Raw genomic sequence first — 15,343 nt, 5'->3', positions numbered from 1 at the left:
AGTGACAATCAATCGCCAAATCATATTGTTGCCGAAAAACATATCCACGGCGGCGGAATTCATATCGTTGCAGGAAAAGAGATCCACGGCGGCGGAAGGTGGCTGTGAAAATAAAGACACTAGGTTGATTCTAGCTTATAAAAGAGAATAGAAAGAAAAGAGAGGAGATAGGGAAAAGGGATGAGAACCAGCGGCGGTGGTGGTGGATCCATGGTGGACCAATGGTTGATTTTGAAGTGAAGAACATATAGAAAAGAAAAGGAGTAGGTAAGACTAAGGGCATCCACTGTGAAGTCCCTCACTTGATGGTTTAACCCACATGTATTGAATACAACAAGTCAAGTAAGCACTAGATTGGACTAGTATAAATGCGACAAGTCAAGTAAGTACTAGATTGGACTAGTATTACAATAAATATAAATGCAAGAATATATATAAAGTAATACGTACTTAAGCAATATAAAGATAAGCAAGTAAAGTAAATGGTGAGACACAATGTAATTTTCAAGTGTATTTTATTTATTGATGTTAAATAAAATACAAGGTTGTTGCGGAACAAATATATTACAAAGTAAGTATCTAAACAACCTTATGAATTACAAGTGATCTAATATTTGCTAAATAAACTCTTTTTATCGAAATACTTAAAGTTGTGAAGTATAACTGTTTAGATCGAGAGTATTTGAGCAAAGGCACCAAATTGCAAAAGTGTAATTTGGACAAGGGAAGTGACTTGGTATTTATAGGCAAAAACAATAAATATAATATTCTTTTTGCCGTACAAATATGGTTACATGCATTTAAAGAAATTACTTTAATTCCTTAAATGCATTGATTAAAGTACAAGAATAAAGTCACTTGATAGTGACTTGTCTTCTAATTAACCAACCACCTTTACATGCGTGTAAGGCTTTTAACAAAGGACAAATGGATTGTCCGGTTAAAGACATGTAAAGGCATAAAGTCAATTCCTCGTAATCAGTGTTCAGACTTGTAAGGTCTCGAACACTGTCAAGGACTCCAGTCAGGAGATCTGGTAAGTCAGCCAGTGAGCTCCGCTATTTGTCAAACTTCTTTCTTCAGACTTCAGTCTTCGACTTCAGTGAGAATGTTTTTCGGTAGAATGATCTTTGACTGGAGAGAAGTCCAATGAACAAATCTGGTGGAATCCAGATTCCTGTACAAGTAAGTTGTTCACTGGTCTTCACATAATTTCTGGACAAATCTTCAGTGGGCTCTAGAATCTTCATCTGGAGAGAGTCCAGTAAATCTGGACCTAACATCCACAATGGTTAAATTTGAAAAGCTTTTTTTTTTTTATCAAAATAATATGTAAAATGTGTAAGAGCTTTTTATAAAAAATCTTCCTCTCCAATGATAAAAAGCTTTTAAAAGCTTGAAGTTTAATATAATATGGTTTTTTAAGAGGAAAGAGATGATGAAAAACTTTATATTTATCAAGCTATAGGTTTGATCTTAAACCTATTTTTGTACTATAATTATGTATTTTATTTTACTTTGAGTCTTCAAAAGCATTTTTATCATTGGGGAGTAAGACTTTTTTTTTTGAAAAAACTCTTACACATACTTACACACTTTTTATCAAAAAAGCTTTTCAAAATTTGCCATTGTAGATGCTCTAAAAAGAGTTTTAGGGGAGTGAGCCACAAAAGCAAAGGCTTTTGCCTTTTGAGTCGTGAAGAAAAAAAAAGAGAAAGGGGACGTGAGATTGCTCATACATTATTAATTTATTAGAAACTAGATTAATCCCGCACGTTGTTTGGGACTAACGGATAACATAAGTAAAAAAATATAATTATAGATAGTTACATTATTAATCATAATATTAAAATATATCCGATTACGACTGATTCAAACAATAAAATTATAGTTTATGAATATATGATATACGTTAAATATGTTTATTTTTTTTTGAACGGCAAATATAACTACTAAATTACACCATTGTCAAGGATTGAACCTTGGTCTATACTTCAACAGGCAAGAGTCTCTACCACCTCACCTAAATGGTAATAACTACGTCAAATATGTAGTATAACTACATCAACAAACAAATTACAAACAAAACTATACAAACTTAGGTGTCACCAATAGAACATTGAGAGAGAAACATAAAAAAGAAAAAAAGAATTAATTTAGTTGATGCATCTCATATGACAAGTGAGTTTGTATAATTTTGTTTGTAATTTGTTTGTCAATTTAGAATTTCCCATTTATAAATCATAAAAAATTGTTTATATCTTTGTGAAAAAGAAATTCATCCATTAAGTTTTAAGAGATATACATGAAATAAAATTAAAATGAAAATTAAATTAGGAAAACAATGTTTAGCCGATTCTGAATATATATACTTACTATAACTTTAATACAATATAATTATTATAAACATAAATAAAAAAATTTAGAAGAAATCCATCCATTACTTTAGACGATATACATAAATATAACATAAGAAATCTATCCATCCATTCCATTAAGATATACTTTGCTTCCATTAAGATATACTTTGTCGTATTATTTTATTTTTAACTTTTTTTAATTATTACTTAATTAATGATGATGATTAGGCTAAAGCATAATTTTTAAATTGTGTTTTAATGCGGATTAGGCTAAAATGTAATTTTTTTAAAGTATGTTTAAAATTAGAAATTTAATGTAAGTATGACACCTAGGAAAAAATCCGACATGGCATGATTTTATAATTGTCACATAATCAAAAACCTATACTCTCTTAGTTATATAGAGAGATATTAGGCTAAAGTATAATTTTTAAATTGTGCTTTAATGATGATTAGGCTAAAGTGTAATTTTTTTAAACTATGCTTAAAATTATGAATTTAATGTAAGTATGACACCTAGGAAAAAATCCGACATGACATGATTTCATAATTGCCGCATAATCAAAAACATATTCTCTCTTAGTTATATAGAGAGATATAGATTATTTTATATAAATTAAAAAGAATTAAAGAGAGAGGTCGATCCAACATAGCTCTCTTCCAAGTTCCAGCACATATTTTCCATTTTGCCCATCAAACTTTTAACGGAATATAAGGTTGTCCGGCACCTAAGCTTAGGTGTGGAACTCCTCACATACAAATTTTTTAATATTTCTTGATTAATGAATAAATGCTTAAGGCCCCATGAATTTATGGATTAAAAAAATAATATGTGAGTGTTCCACACCTAAGCTTAGGTACCTAACAGTCATTCCCATATATATATATATATATACATATATATTTTTTAAAAAAATATACGAGTATAGTTTTACAAAGTTTATTATTTATTATACAGTATATGTGTTATAGATATTACTAGAGCGGTACCCGCACGATGTGAAAGGTGTAATAGCAATGGCAGTGGTGGCAGTGAAAGGTGAAGGTAGTGAAGGGTGAAGGTTGGGATGATAGTGGCGATGTGACGGTGGTGGCGATGTAATGATGGTGAGTAGGTGACGTGACGCGTATTTTTAGTAGGTATAAAAACAATGATTTTTAATGTGAAATTTTTAGTGTAAATATTTAACTTTCTATTACATATAATTTTGTAAATTATTTATTTACAAATCATGACTCTCTCCCCTACTCATCTGATCCCAATTCTCGAGTTTCGCACCGCAATTATACCGTCGTATTGCGCCGCAATTTTAACGACGGTGACGATGAAGAACAGGTGGCCGGCCGACAGAGGAGTTAGAGTTGCGATGGACAGATCTGAAAAGAGAGAGAAAGAGCAGCGGTCATGGTGGTTGTGGGAGTAGAGGAGAAAGACTGAAAGAGAAGAGGGAGGGGAGGTCGACTGATGATAAATTAATATAGTTAATTACAGAAATCGTCCATGTCGTGTACCTCCACTCGCAGCTTTCGTCCCTAAGTTTAATAAATTACAGTTTTAGTCTAAAAAACTTTGCTCCGTCAATACTTTTGGTCCTAGGTAGTAACGACCGTTTAAAAACACATTACGTGTCAGCCATATGATGGGTATTTTCGTCATTTCCCTTCTTTCTTTTATTACACTTTTAGTTCAAATATTTTTTTTTTAATACATTCATCATCAACAACAATCATCATCCACCACCACTTTAAATTAACATTTGATTATTCTTTCTCTATCTTCTTCTTAAGAATTCTAGGTAGGGATTCAATGGGTTTAACCTTTAAAATTTTTCTAGTATAGCTTCATTCATATATAATTTGTAAATTAGATTATATACACACAATATATACACGAAATTCATGAAAACCGAAAGTACATATATAAATTAGTCATGAATCAGCCAGGATCAGTGGAAGATTCGTGGATATGAGTCTCGAAATCATGTTCTACTTTTTGTTTCACCTTATATTTTGACTTTTATTTTCAGATTGTAAGTCAAAGCTGGTCAACAGCCGGCTCTTCTTCTTCTTTTTTGTGAGAACAAACAAGACCATAACCTAGATGACTTTGGTTGACCGTGAATGTTCTTCTTTTGATTAATGTTCTTTCTTTCTTGTTCTGATCTGTTTTATTTTTTCTTTTTCTTTTAGTTTTCTGTTCTCGCTCATGTATGTGTGTGAATTGATGCATAAGTGTATATGTGTGTGTGTTGTGAGAAGTTTGTTTTTATTCTATTCTACTCTTCTGTTTCTCTCCTTGTGTGCATAAATCTGGAATATTTGTTTTGAAGATATAAATATAGATGATGATGATGATGATGTTTGATATTGATCCAGATATAGATACAGATAATGATGATGATGAAGTTTATAACTAATTACACTTTTAGTCCTGTAGTAAGTTTTAAAACCACACTTTTGGTCCTTGTGTCATGAAAAGACGGAAATACCCATCATGCGGCTGATGCGTGATGGGTTTTTAAACGGACGTTATTACCGAGGACTAAAAGTGTTAACGGAGCAAAATTTTTTGGACTAAAACTGTAATTTATTAAACTTAAAGACGAAAGCTGCAAGTGGAGGTCCACGATAGGGACGATTTCTGTAATTAACTCAAATTAATATGAATATATTTTTTTTATTTTGTTCTTTTTTATGTATTTGAATTGTCAAAGCTTAATTGATGGAATCCAAAATGTATGAAAGTTGCAATGTCACGTGGGGGGCATTGGGCTCAAATATGAATAAACATTGTATTTTCTTTTAGGGTAAATGGCATAAAAAGTATTTAACTTATACCCATTTTTCAATTAAGGTATTCTTCTTTCTATTTTTCAATTTAAGGACACTATTTCTTTTTCATTCATTAAAATAGGAATTTTATAGGTAATCCGGTTACATTTGTTCAGTCAGCCTGTTTTATTTGTTTTCTTTTTTATATATTTTTAATTTTCATCATCATCATCAGATTAGAGACTATACAAACACTAAAGATGAAGAGTTGATGGCTGTGGTGAACATAAGTGGTGGTTGTATGGATGCAAGTACTTATGTATCCCGACCATCCTCTTTATCTTTCCCTCTTTCGGTGGTTAGCGAAATTTGTTTGTAATGAAAGAGTAAATTACATTTGGATATATACTTTGTTGTTGTAATTGCTTTGCTGCTATTATTGTTGTTATATTGAAGAGTGAAATTATATTATATTCTACTGTACATTAAAGAGCAATGACAAATGAATGACAATGGAACGCGAAAGAAACAATATATCGATGATAAAGCAAAGGAATACAAATGTTTACCGGTTGACTAAACAAAGGTAACCGGATTACCTACAAAATTCTCATTTTAATGAATGAAAAAGAAGTAGTGTCCTTAAATTGAAAATTAAAAAGAAGAATACCTTAATTGAAAAATGGGTATAACTTGAATACCTTTTGTGCCATTTACCCTTTCTTTTATATATATCATCTACTTTCCTTTTTAATTTCTAAAATATGAGTATAATTTTGTTCCAATGAAAAATAGAAAAAAATAATGAAACTCAATTCTCACCGATCCCATTTCGATTCGAGTTCCACACCACAATTACACCGCTGTATGGCGCGGGCACTATTCCTCGTATGCATAATAACTTTTCTTTTCTATGCAAACAACTAATCATTTTTCTCATTTATTGGTCTAGAAAAACCATTCTAAGAAGCTTGTGAGTGAGATCTTCTAAATTTAACAAGTGCTTATTACTCGTATGATTTAAGACACAGGCATAATTTTTTCTTAATAAGCATAATCACTTGTGAATAAGCTAACACAAACACTACCTACGATTATGCTATTAGAGTTCAACATAGCAATGGTTGTCATTAAACACACATAGAAATGGTTCTCATTAAACACAATGCAATGGTTCTTCTTCACAGTACTCTGAATAATCTTCACGGTCCATTAGGGAATTCACCTCATTCTTGTCACTCATCTCCACCTTTACCATCCATCCTTCCTCATAAGGGCTTCTGTTAATCTGTAAATGGTACAATGTATATGATCAGACGACCATTGCAAGTAATAGAAATCAAGTTTACTTCAGAAACCTTGATTTATAATAACCATATGTCAGATATCAAAAGTTCTCTGTTTCCCAGACGAGAATACTCATTATAGTGTTAATATATGGATCGATACATTTATTTTGCACACCAAATGTTTGTATTAATGTCTTAGTGAAATTTGATAATATTGTTGTAATGCTACCTTTTTTATTATATGTATGGTTGGATTAGTATTGCAATTTGATCACCTGAACTCAAGAGTATATATGTCCTGTTGGATTAGCACATGATATAAATGCCGTTGTTTGATTGAGCTTTGCTACTACGAGAATTTTGAGATTAGCAATGAACACAATAAATTCAGTTGCTGCCTGCATTTTTTTTTTCTTTTTATGTTAAGCCCCAACCCAAATTACTACTCAAAACAGGGTCAGCCATCAAATCTAGAAACAAATAGGTCATCATATCAATTTCATGTTGTAGATTCGTAACAGAGATGTATGGTTTGATGTATAAAGAATTTGTTACGGAGAATCAAGAAAGAAAGAGATAGATGGGGAAGAAAGAGATAGACGGGGAAGAAGGGTGGTCCACCTATTAATCTTAGGATGGATTTAACGGTACCTTCCATATTAAAAGCTCACCTTTTAATTTTTATGATAAATGTACAAATAGTTTATGCATTTTAAATACAGTCCTAAGAGCTATATTTAGCAAACCCAATATTTAATAGGATTGTAAATCATCAAATATACTTTCTTACCCTCTATTTTTTAAAAAGTGTCTAACCGTTCACTTATTCACTAAACAGCCCAACCTATTTTTTGTTTTACTACGTATTATATGTTCAGCACAATTTGTCCATCTTAAAACTCTATTAATATTATAATTAATATTAATTATCTCTAAATACTCTAGTAACAAAGAGTCCTACTTTCTTACAAAATGTTTCTATTTCGAATCATATAATAAAGAAAAAGATGGATGGAAATTGGTTACAAGCAAAAAAAAAAAAAAATCCAACTAACGTGTTACATTAGCTTTAGAAAATGAATTGTCATATTTGGTAATCCTTAACCAGAGATAAACTTTTTAAAAAAATATAAGGGTAGATTATTAATAGCGTTTTGAAAGTCCTGGATAGGGTTAGGATAGAATGTCATTCTAAAACAAATGTACGAACAATATTATTAAGTTACATATATTTTATACTATGGTATTATAAGTGTTCGGTTTCAGGGAATTTAAAAAAAAAAAAATCAAGCCCCTGTCTTATTAAAGTTCTGGATCCGCCACTGAAAGCATATATCATTCTTCATCCTTTGCATTACCTTTTTAAAGACAACATTTGTTGTAGTGTTGCATGTCTTTCCATCTTTGTAGCATAAACATTGATTAAGTGGATTTTAATTCGGGATTTGAGATAATTCAGAACCCTCTTTCAAGTGGATGTAGAAAATTTGAAACCAAAGAGTAATAAATTGAACAATATATCTTGTTATTAAATATATACATGTTATAATTAATTATTTTAATAACGGAAGTTATAATCTACCAAAATCATATCAAAGTTGGGTGTTGTAGATTGAAGTTTGAACGGTGGCTTATAAAGAAACAATATTCTAACCTTGATTGCACAATTGACCGAACCTCATTGATGTTTTAGAAAAAGATAGGTTGTTACGAAAAAAACAGCTGCCTTATTGTTTAGTGGATAGAGAATGCTACATATATACACATACCGGGATAATACAACTCTATAAAAAAAAATAATGAAAATAAAAAAATACATAAAGTCCTTAATATACTCCATTCCTGTCTACTAAAAAGATCGTATAAATCATGACTATTGACTATACGTTATCTAATTGAACACGAACATGAAACTGAATACTCTAGGTGAAAAAGATTGTATCGATCATGACTATTGACTATATGTTATCTAATTGAGCAAGAACATGAAACTGAATACTCAAAGTGGCTTCAAAAGAACCAAGGTGCACTCAGAGGTGGCTCAACAGTACTATGGAACTAGGCGGTTGCTTTAAGCCCCCAAATTTTCGAGGCCTCAATATTTTGTATATTTGATTTAATGTTTAGATTTTGGACTAACTACGATATATAATTTGCATTATAGTAACACCCTTATTGGTTTTGGTATCAACATCCATATCTTTTTTATTACTAATAGTTTATGATAAAAATTGAGTTACTTTTTTTTTGCTTTTCTCTTTTACTTTAATTTATATGTTATGAATTAGGCCTCAAAAATTGATACCGTTTGAGGTCTCAAAAAACCTTAAGCCGCCACTGGGTGCACTCTACCTCATGGCAAACTATAACATGTTTCTTGATATGCAAAACTACATAGTTCCCTAAAATACTTCAAATTATTTTCATAAACTTATTGGATTTAAATAACCATGCGTCTTTTATAACACATTGACAAACAGGATGAGCACGAACCACAATCTCAATACAGAAAAATACTTCATTAAATCATCCTTGCCAGAATTTAACGGAGAGGTGATTATGTGATACGTATGGGAGCATATTTTAACACTAAATAAGCGTTACTGCAAGTCTCCTGAAATGATGACAAGCAGAAAGTCCAACCCTATGAGAAGCCATTTTTACCACTCGAGACGCTTGCATTTTTCTCCATAAACTTTATCAACCAAGTAATTATGACCCATTAGCAAAATCGCTTTTCCACTCAAAATTGGAAGTTGAAACTAACCACCATTGATGAAACGCCTTCAGTTGGATATAAAAGATGTACAATTCAATTTTTGTATGAATAAGCAAAACACCTTTGGCGTGGATGCAAAATGCTATAGAATGTGCCTTCAATTGAAAAGGGCAAGTTGGAATCATGCTAAGTAATGCGCACGAGCCACACAAGGTGTTCTGAATGTCAAGTTTTGCTTAATAGATGCTACTGTGTGGCAGTGTGGGTAGTGTAAGCCTTCAGTGACTCACAAACATCATTTTAGATGCTAACAGTGATGATCATATGATATCTGATTCATCAACGGAAATTAAAATATGAAATCTCCGTAAATAATCAAAAAATGTTTTTAAAAAGAAGTGAGCTGCATTCCGAATTACGGAGATGACATCATATTAAATACAAAGCGATTCCTATTTAAGTTTACCATATAAATTACACATGCATGTTTGTGACACCCGTCTTCCCCAGATGTCATGTATCTGTAATCAAAACTATCGCACAAAGTATTTGTTTGAAATAGTAAAAATTGGACCAAAAGCATTTTCCAAAAAATCTGACAGAACACGGCCCATTTAACCCCTTGCTCGAATAACCTATTTTAACATGACCCGCCCACCAACATGGACTTCTACCAGAATGTTAAATCAAGTGCTAGAGCATTATCATTGATAAAAGGTATAAAGGAAACCCCATAGAGAATCGAACAACCTATAATATTCATATGCCAAAGAGCTAAATCAAGTAGCCAGACACTAAAGTGACCATAATGTCCATAAGTAACTGGCTTTTATAACACATTAGCAAACATCATAGAGGAGACACCACAATCTTAAAAAACCAGATGCTTCATTTAATGAACCTAACAATACGTATAAAACCATGAACAACAAATCAGAAAAAAAAAAGGTTACTGTATTTCACCTTTTAAGGATACACAAATTGTTATTGCCTCTCCTTGAACGACAACCGAGAAATCTGAGAAAAGAGAAACTCCAATCCCCTTTGGGAAGCCGTTTTACCACTGGGGGTCCCTTCATTTCCTTCCAACTGAATATCTGGATCACGCCAAAATTTAATTACTTGTAAAGTTTCTTCTTCTGTTGTTCTCTGGACAACTATCTTTGAACCAAAACCTTTGGTTCTCATTTGCAGACATATCTGTAATGGATCATTTTCCGCAAGAAATAGCATATACAACCACCCTTTTTCCGACAACAAATTATCAGCAACCGGTAAAATCTTATCAATAACACTTCTACCATTTTCACCTCCAGCCCAAGAAGATGTAATCCCAGGACTACCGACTTCTTCCTCAGGTGTCGGCACGTAAGGCGGGTTAACCACCATCAAATCCACCATACCCGACAATCTTTTCTCAAGCCCTGAAGCAATGTTAGTAGTAATCAACTCTGCATGAACCCCATGAGCACCAAGCGTCTCACGAGTCGTCTTTATAGCATGAGGATTAATATCAGTTGCAAAATAGTGTGCATTCGTTGATTCAGACCCGAGTATAAGAGCAAGACTAGTAATGACATATCCGCTACCACATCCAATTTCCATACAAATTGTTGGGTTATGTTCTATTAGTTTTGTTCTGTCGGCCAGCAATGCGTCGACCAATGCGTATGAGTCGTCACAAGGTTCGTAAACTTGAGGGTGTGAACTCACAAGTTTTATCTGTGCAATCTTTGGTGGCATCTTTTTGTAAAAATCTGAAGTAAATAGATAATGTTCAAAATTACAGCAGAACACTTTGGGATTTAGGTCAAAATTATGGCAAAGAAGTTAGGAATTTAAGGCAAAATTACAACAAAACAATTAGGAATTTAGGGCAAAATTATGACAAAACAATTAGGAATTTAGGGCAAAATTATGACAAAACTAATTCAATTGCTAAGAAGTCGAAAATATAAATTTTTATAGCAATACATTTAGGGAAAGAAGTAATTAGGAGAAAGTGATAAACAAGGAACCAAATAGTCCTGAAAAATTAACTCACGGTGGTGTTGCGTGGCCGGAGGGAAGCTCAACAGTCGGAAGATGGCGCCGGAGAGCAGTGGCGGGTCACGGTGGACGGTGGGGTTGCGTAGCCGTAAGTGGCGATGCTGCGTGGTGCTGTCAAATGTATTGGGCTTTCAAATGGTTAATTAATTATTCATCCATTAAAAATTACCCATTAATTACCACCACAGCCCATATCTATTAAAAATTCATATACTAGCATGTTGCATCGGTAACCATTGACAATGTGTTCGATGTTGTGATTACCAAAAACAGTATCCGTGAACAATTAATTAAGTGAGATACCACGATGATACCGTAGCTTCAATATCAACCAACAGTAACAAAAAAGGGATAAGTATCCTGTAATGTAACAAACTTTGGACGAATGTCTATAGTAGGAAATAACTAAAGTTTTGTGTATTGTATGTAAATAACTTTAAAAAATGTTTTTGTATGTAAGAAAACATACCTGGCAACCATATAGAGGTGCCACTTGTGTGATTTTAATTGGTTGAATACATTTTCTTACATACAATAAACATTATTTTCGAGTTGTTTACATACAATACACATAACTTTAGTTCTTTCCTACTATAGACATTCATTCAAAGTTTGTTATATTACAAGATACTTATCCCAACAAAAAATACACGTATTAACAATAGGGATTAGTTTCCTGGAATGTAACTATCTTTGACCAAATGTCTATAGTAGGAAAAAACTAAAGTTATGTGTATTGTATGTAAGCAACTTGAAAAAATGTTTATTGTATGTAAGAAAACATACGTGGCAACCATATATAGGTGTCACTTGTCAGATTTTAATTGGTTGAAACGAAATTATTACATACAATAAACATTATTTCAAAGTTGTTTACATATAATATACACAACTTTAGTTATTTCCTACTATAGACATTCGTTCAAAGTTTCTTACATTTAAGAAAACTAATCCCAAAACAATATAAGTGGATATTCAATTGAAGTGAAATTATGAAAATAGTTTAAATAGGAATGCATTTTAATTGAAATAAAGGAAGGGCATTCTTGTACATTCGCATGGTTACATTTTAACATTTGATGAGAGAGAGTGCTATTTCTTTTATATAATAGTATAGATATATATATATAGGATGGAGATCAAATGAGAAGGTACCTTAAGCAGAGAAGAGTGAGAAAGTTCGTTTTTTATTTTTTTTAAACTTGTTTTTTAAACTTTTTTGATTTTTTTCACTTTTTTCATTCTTTCTTTAATTAACTTATTTCATATAAATCTTTTTAAAAATAATATTTTTTTTCTAAAGGGCGTAGCCCGTAAGCTATAGGCGAAGCCTCTCGGCTTATGGCGGAGCCATAATAGCTAAGGGCGAAGTCCGTTAGGTAGATCACCCCATCACCGATCACCCCCTATGACCTATCACCCTCTATGACCTATCACTCCCACCAGCTACCCCTTATTAATATCCTTAAGGGCGAAGCCCGTACCGCACCCTTACATGTATAACTCACTAACTCAGGTTAGAAGTTTTTAATTTTTGTTTATTTTTAAAATTTTTCTATGGATTGAATTAATTAAAAAAAAGACTAAAAAAGTAAAAAAAAAATCAAAAATAAAAACAAATTAAAAAAATAAAAAACAGACATTCTCTCCCTTCTCTCCTTAAGAACCTTCTCTCTGGATCTCTACCCTATATATATATATATATATATATATATATATATTATGAGGTTAGTTATTGTAAAACAAATATTAAAGTAAAATGAATAAGACAAGATCTTGACCGTTAGATCATGATAAAATTGATGCACAAAAATTCACGAAGCACAGGATGCATGATGATATTCATGATGCACGGTGATTTTCAATAAAGAGAAACATATTATTTTATCTGTTTTACTTTAATACTTGTTTTATTTTACCTTGAATCTATATATATATATATATATATATATATGAGAAAATGGAGTATGTGGCTGTTAGATACCCAAGTTTGGGTGTAGAACCCCTCAGATACTAATATTTTAATATATATATATATATAAATGTTTGGGCCCCCATGCATTTAATGGATTAAAAAAACAAAATGTGAGGGGTTCTACACCCAAGTTGGGTATCTAACAGCCACATACTCTATACCCTCATATATAAATAGAGTGTCTCTTTATCCGTACGGCCGCTTCTTTTGGCAGCTTTAGTCCCTGCCGTCTAATCTTGCGACAATAGCTCTCATCGCTAAAAAGTGTTTGTAACTCTAATTCTCTAACGGCTGTTAACTTTTTTTTTTCTCAATATAGCCTCTGTTCTATTAAGGTGTTTAACGGAAGTTACAAAAGATACTCACATTTTACCACAAAACTTTTTTAACTATTGTCACGAAAGTTTTATTCTTTTAACTTTTGTGCTTCTTATGTTTTTCATTTTCTAACTTTCATCACGTAACTTTTTAATTTTTGTCAACAAAGTTTCACATTCTTACTTCTTGTCACATAGTTCAATTTCTTTTACTTTTGGCCCGAAAGTTCTATTTTGTTTACTTTTTCTAACTTTTACCACGACACGTTTTCTTTACTTTTTATCACATAAATTTACTAAAGTTTTCACCCTTTTACTTTTTGACACATCACTTTCATTTATTTTACTTTCCGCACGACAGTTTTCTTTCATTTATTTTTTATATTTTTATTTTTTTCACTTTTTAACGAAAGTTTTATTTTTATTAATTTTTATAATTTATTAATTCTATCTTCTTTACTTTTTACCACATAACTTTTGGATTTCTAACTTTTATCAACGAAGTTTCATTTTATTAACTTTTTAGCACATAGCATTAGGTTTTTCAAGTTCAGCCACCAAAGTTTCATTTTTTTACTTTTTACCATATAACCTTGAGTTTTCGCCACATAACTTTCGGTGTTATAACTTTTGGCACGGAAGTTTTCTTTTCGTTGCTTTCTATGATTTTATTTTTTTTAACTTTCGACACGAAAGTTTCATTTTACTTATTTTTCACCACTTTTGGATTTTTAACTTTTGTCAACAGAGTTTCATATTTTTAAATTTTTACCACATAACTTTAACTTTTTCAACTTAAGCCACGAAAGTTTCATTTTCTTTTCTTTATATGTTTTACGTAGCGTTATCTATCCCGGGGCAACGCTCGGGTTAAAATTCTAGTTTAAATATAATTAACGTGAAAAAATTATGTATGTTAGATTCCTTAAATTTTATGATAAGTTAACTAGGCCTTAAAACTTAATACTTATAAACAAATTATCGATAGACGGTTAATAATCCAAAAAACTACCCATTAAGTTAACAAGATTGTATATATATTCTTTAATATTTTGAGTTATATGATGGCATGACAATTTTTAGGCACAGTTTGATTCGCATAATATTTTTGAAGAAATTGGAATATGAAAATTTCAAAATGTATCTAGTGTTTGATTGGCAGAATTCAATGGAGTTCGATTATCTGAATTCATATAAAATGACAAAATTAACCTTTGTTAGAATTATATGATTTCATCTTCATTTACCTAACATTTTTATATCTAATAATAATAATAATGATGAAGATAATAATAATAATAATAATAATAATAATAATAATAATGAATAAATAAATAAATAAAATAATAATAATAATAATATATACACAAAAAACATATAACACACCAAACACTATTTTGTTCAACACAATTACACGCTATCCATTCCACTTTTCTGTACACAATGATATGGGTGTTGATTGGTCATGTTATTTGGGTTATATGGTCGGGTTATTTGGGTTTGAGCCATGCAAAATGTGACTCATAAACCACACCAAATAAAGATTTGAGTTTTGGGTTATATTGTTCAGGTTAGTTTGGGTTTTGGGTTAAGGGTTTTGATCATTTGAAAACTAAATTTTTCGTGAAAACTAGAAAACTGCCAAAACACACTGTGTTTTTAATATGTTTTTCGAAAACACATTGTGTTAAGTTTATATCACAATGTGTTTGAACAAATTTCTGATTTACAACGCTATCAAAAACACACCGTGATTTAAAACTTAACATAACGTATTTTAGATTAAACAATAAAAATACAATTAAAACACATTGTGTTAAATTCAGATCACAATGTTTTTACAGTTTTCTAGTTTTCACAGA

General features: G+C 31.3%; 1 protein-coding gene across 1 annotated transcript; it reads right to left on the bottom strand.

Annotated features, from left to right (window-relative positions):
* Positions 1–9,951: 9,951 nt before the first annotated feature.
* Positions 9,952–11,352, bottom strand: LOC122605434 (methyltransferase N6AMT1). The gene is made up of 2 exons (XM_043778386.1): positions 11,185–11,352; positions 9,952–10,897 (listed from the first exon to the last, which is right to left on the bottom strand). The coding sequence occupies exon 2, from the start codon at positions 10,881–10,883 to the stop codon at positions 10,125–10,127; it is 759 nt and encodes a 252-aa protein (XP_043634321.1). The 5' UTR covers positions 10,884–10,897; positions 11,185–11,352; the 3' UTR covers positions 9,952–10,124.
* Positions 11,353–15,343: the final 3,991 nt, after the last annotated feature.

Source organism: Erigeron canadensis, chromosome 6 (assembly GCF_010389155.1).
Source record: "Erigeron canadensis isolate Cc75 chromosome 6, C_canadensis_v1, whole genome shotgun sequence".
In the NCBI taxonomy this organism is placed as follows: Eukaryota; Viridiplantae; Streptophyta; class Magnoliopsida; order Asterales; family Asteraceae; genus Erigeron; species Erigeron canadensis.
Note: the sequence above shows the minus strand (reverse complement) of the source record. Positions and strands in the feature narration are given on the sequence as shown.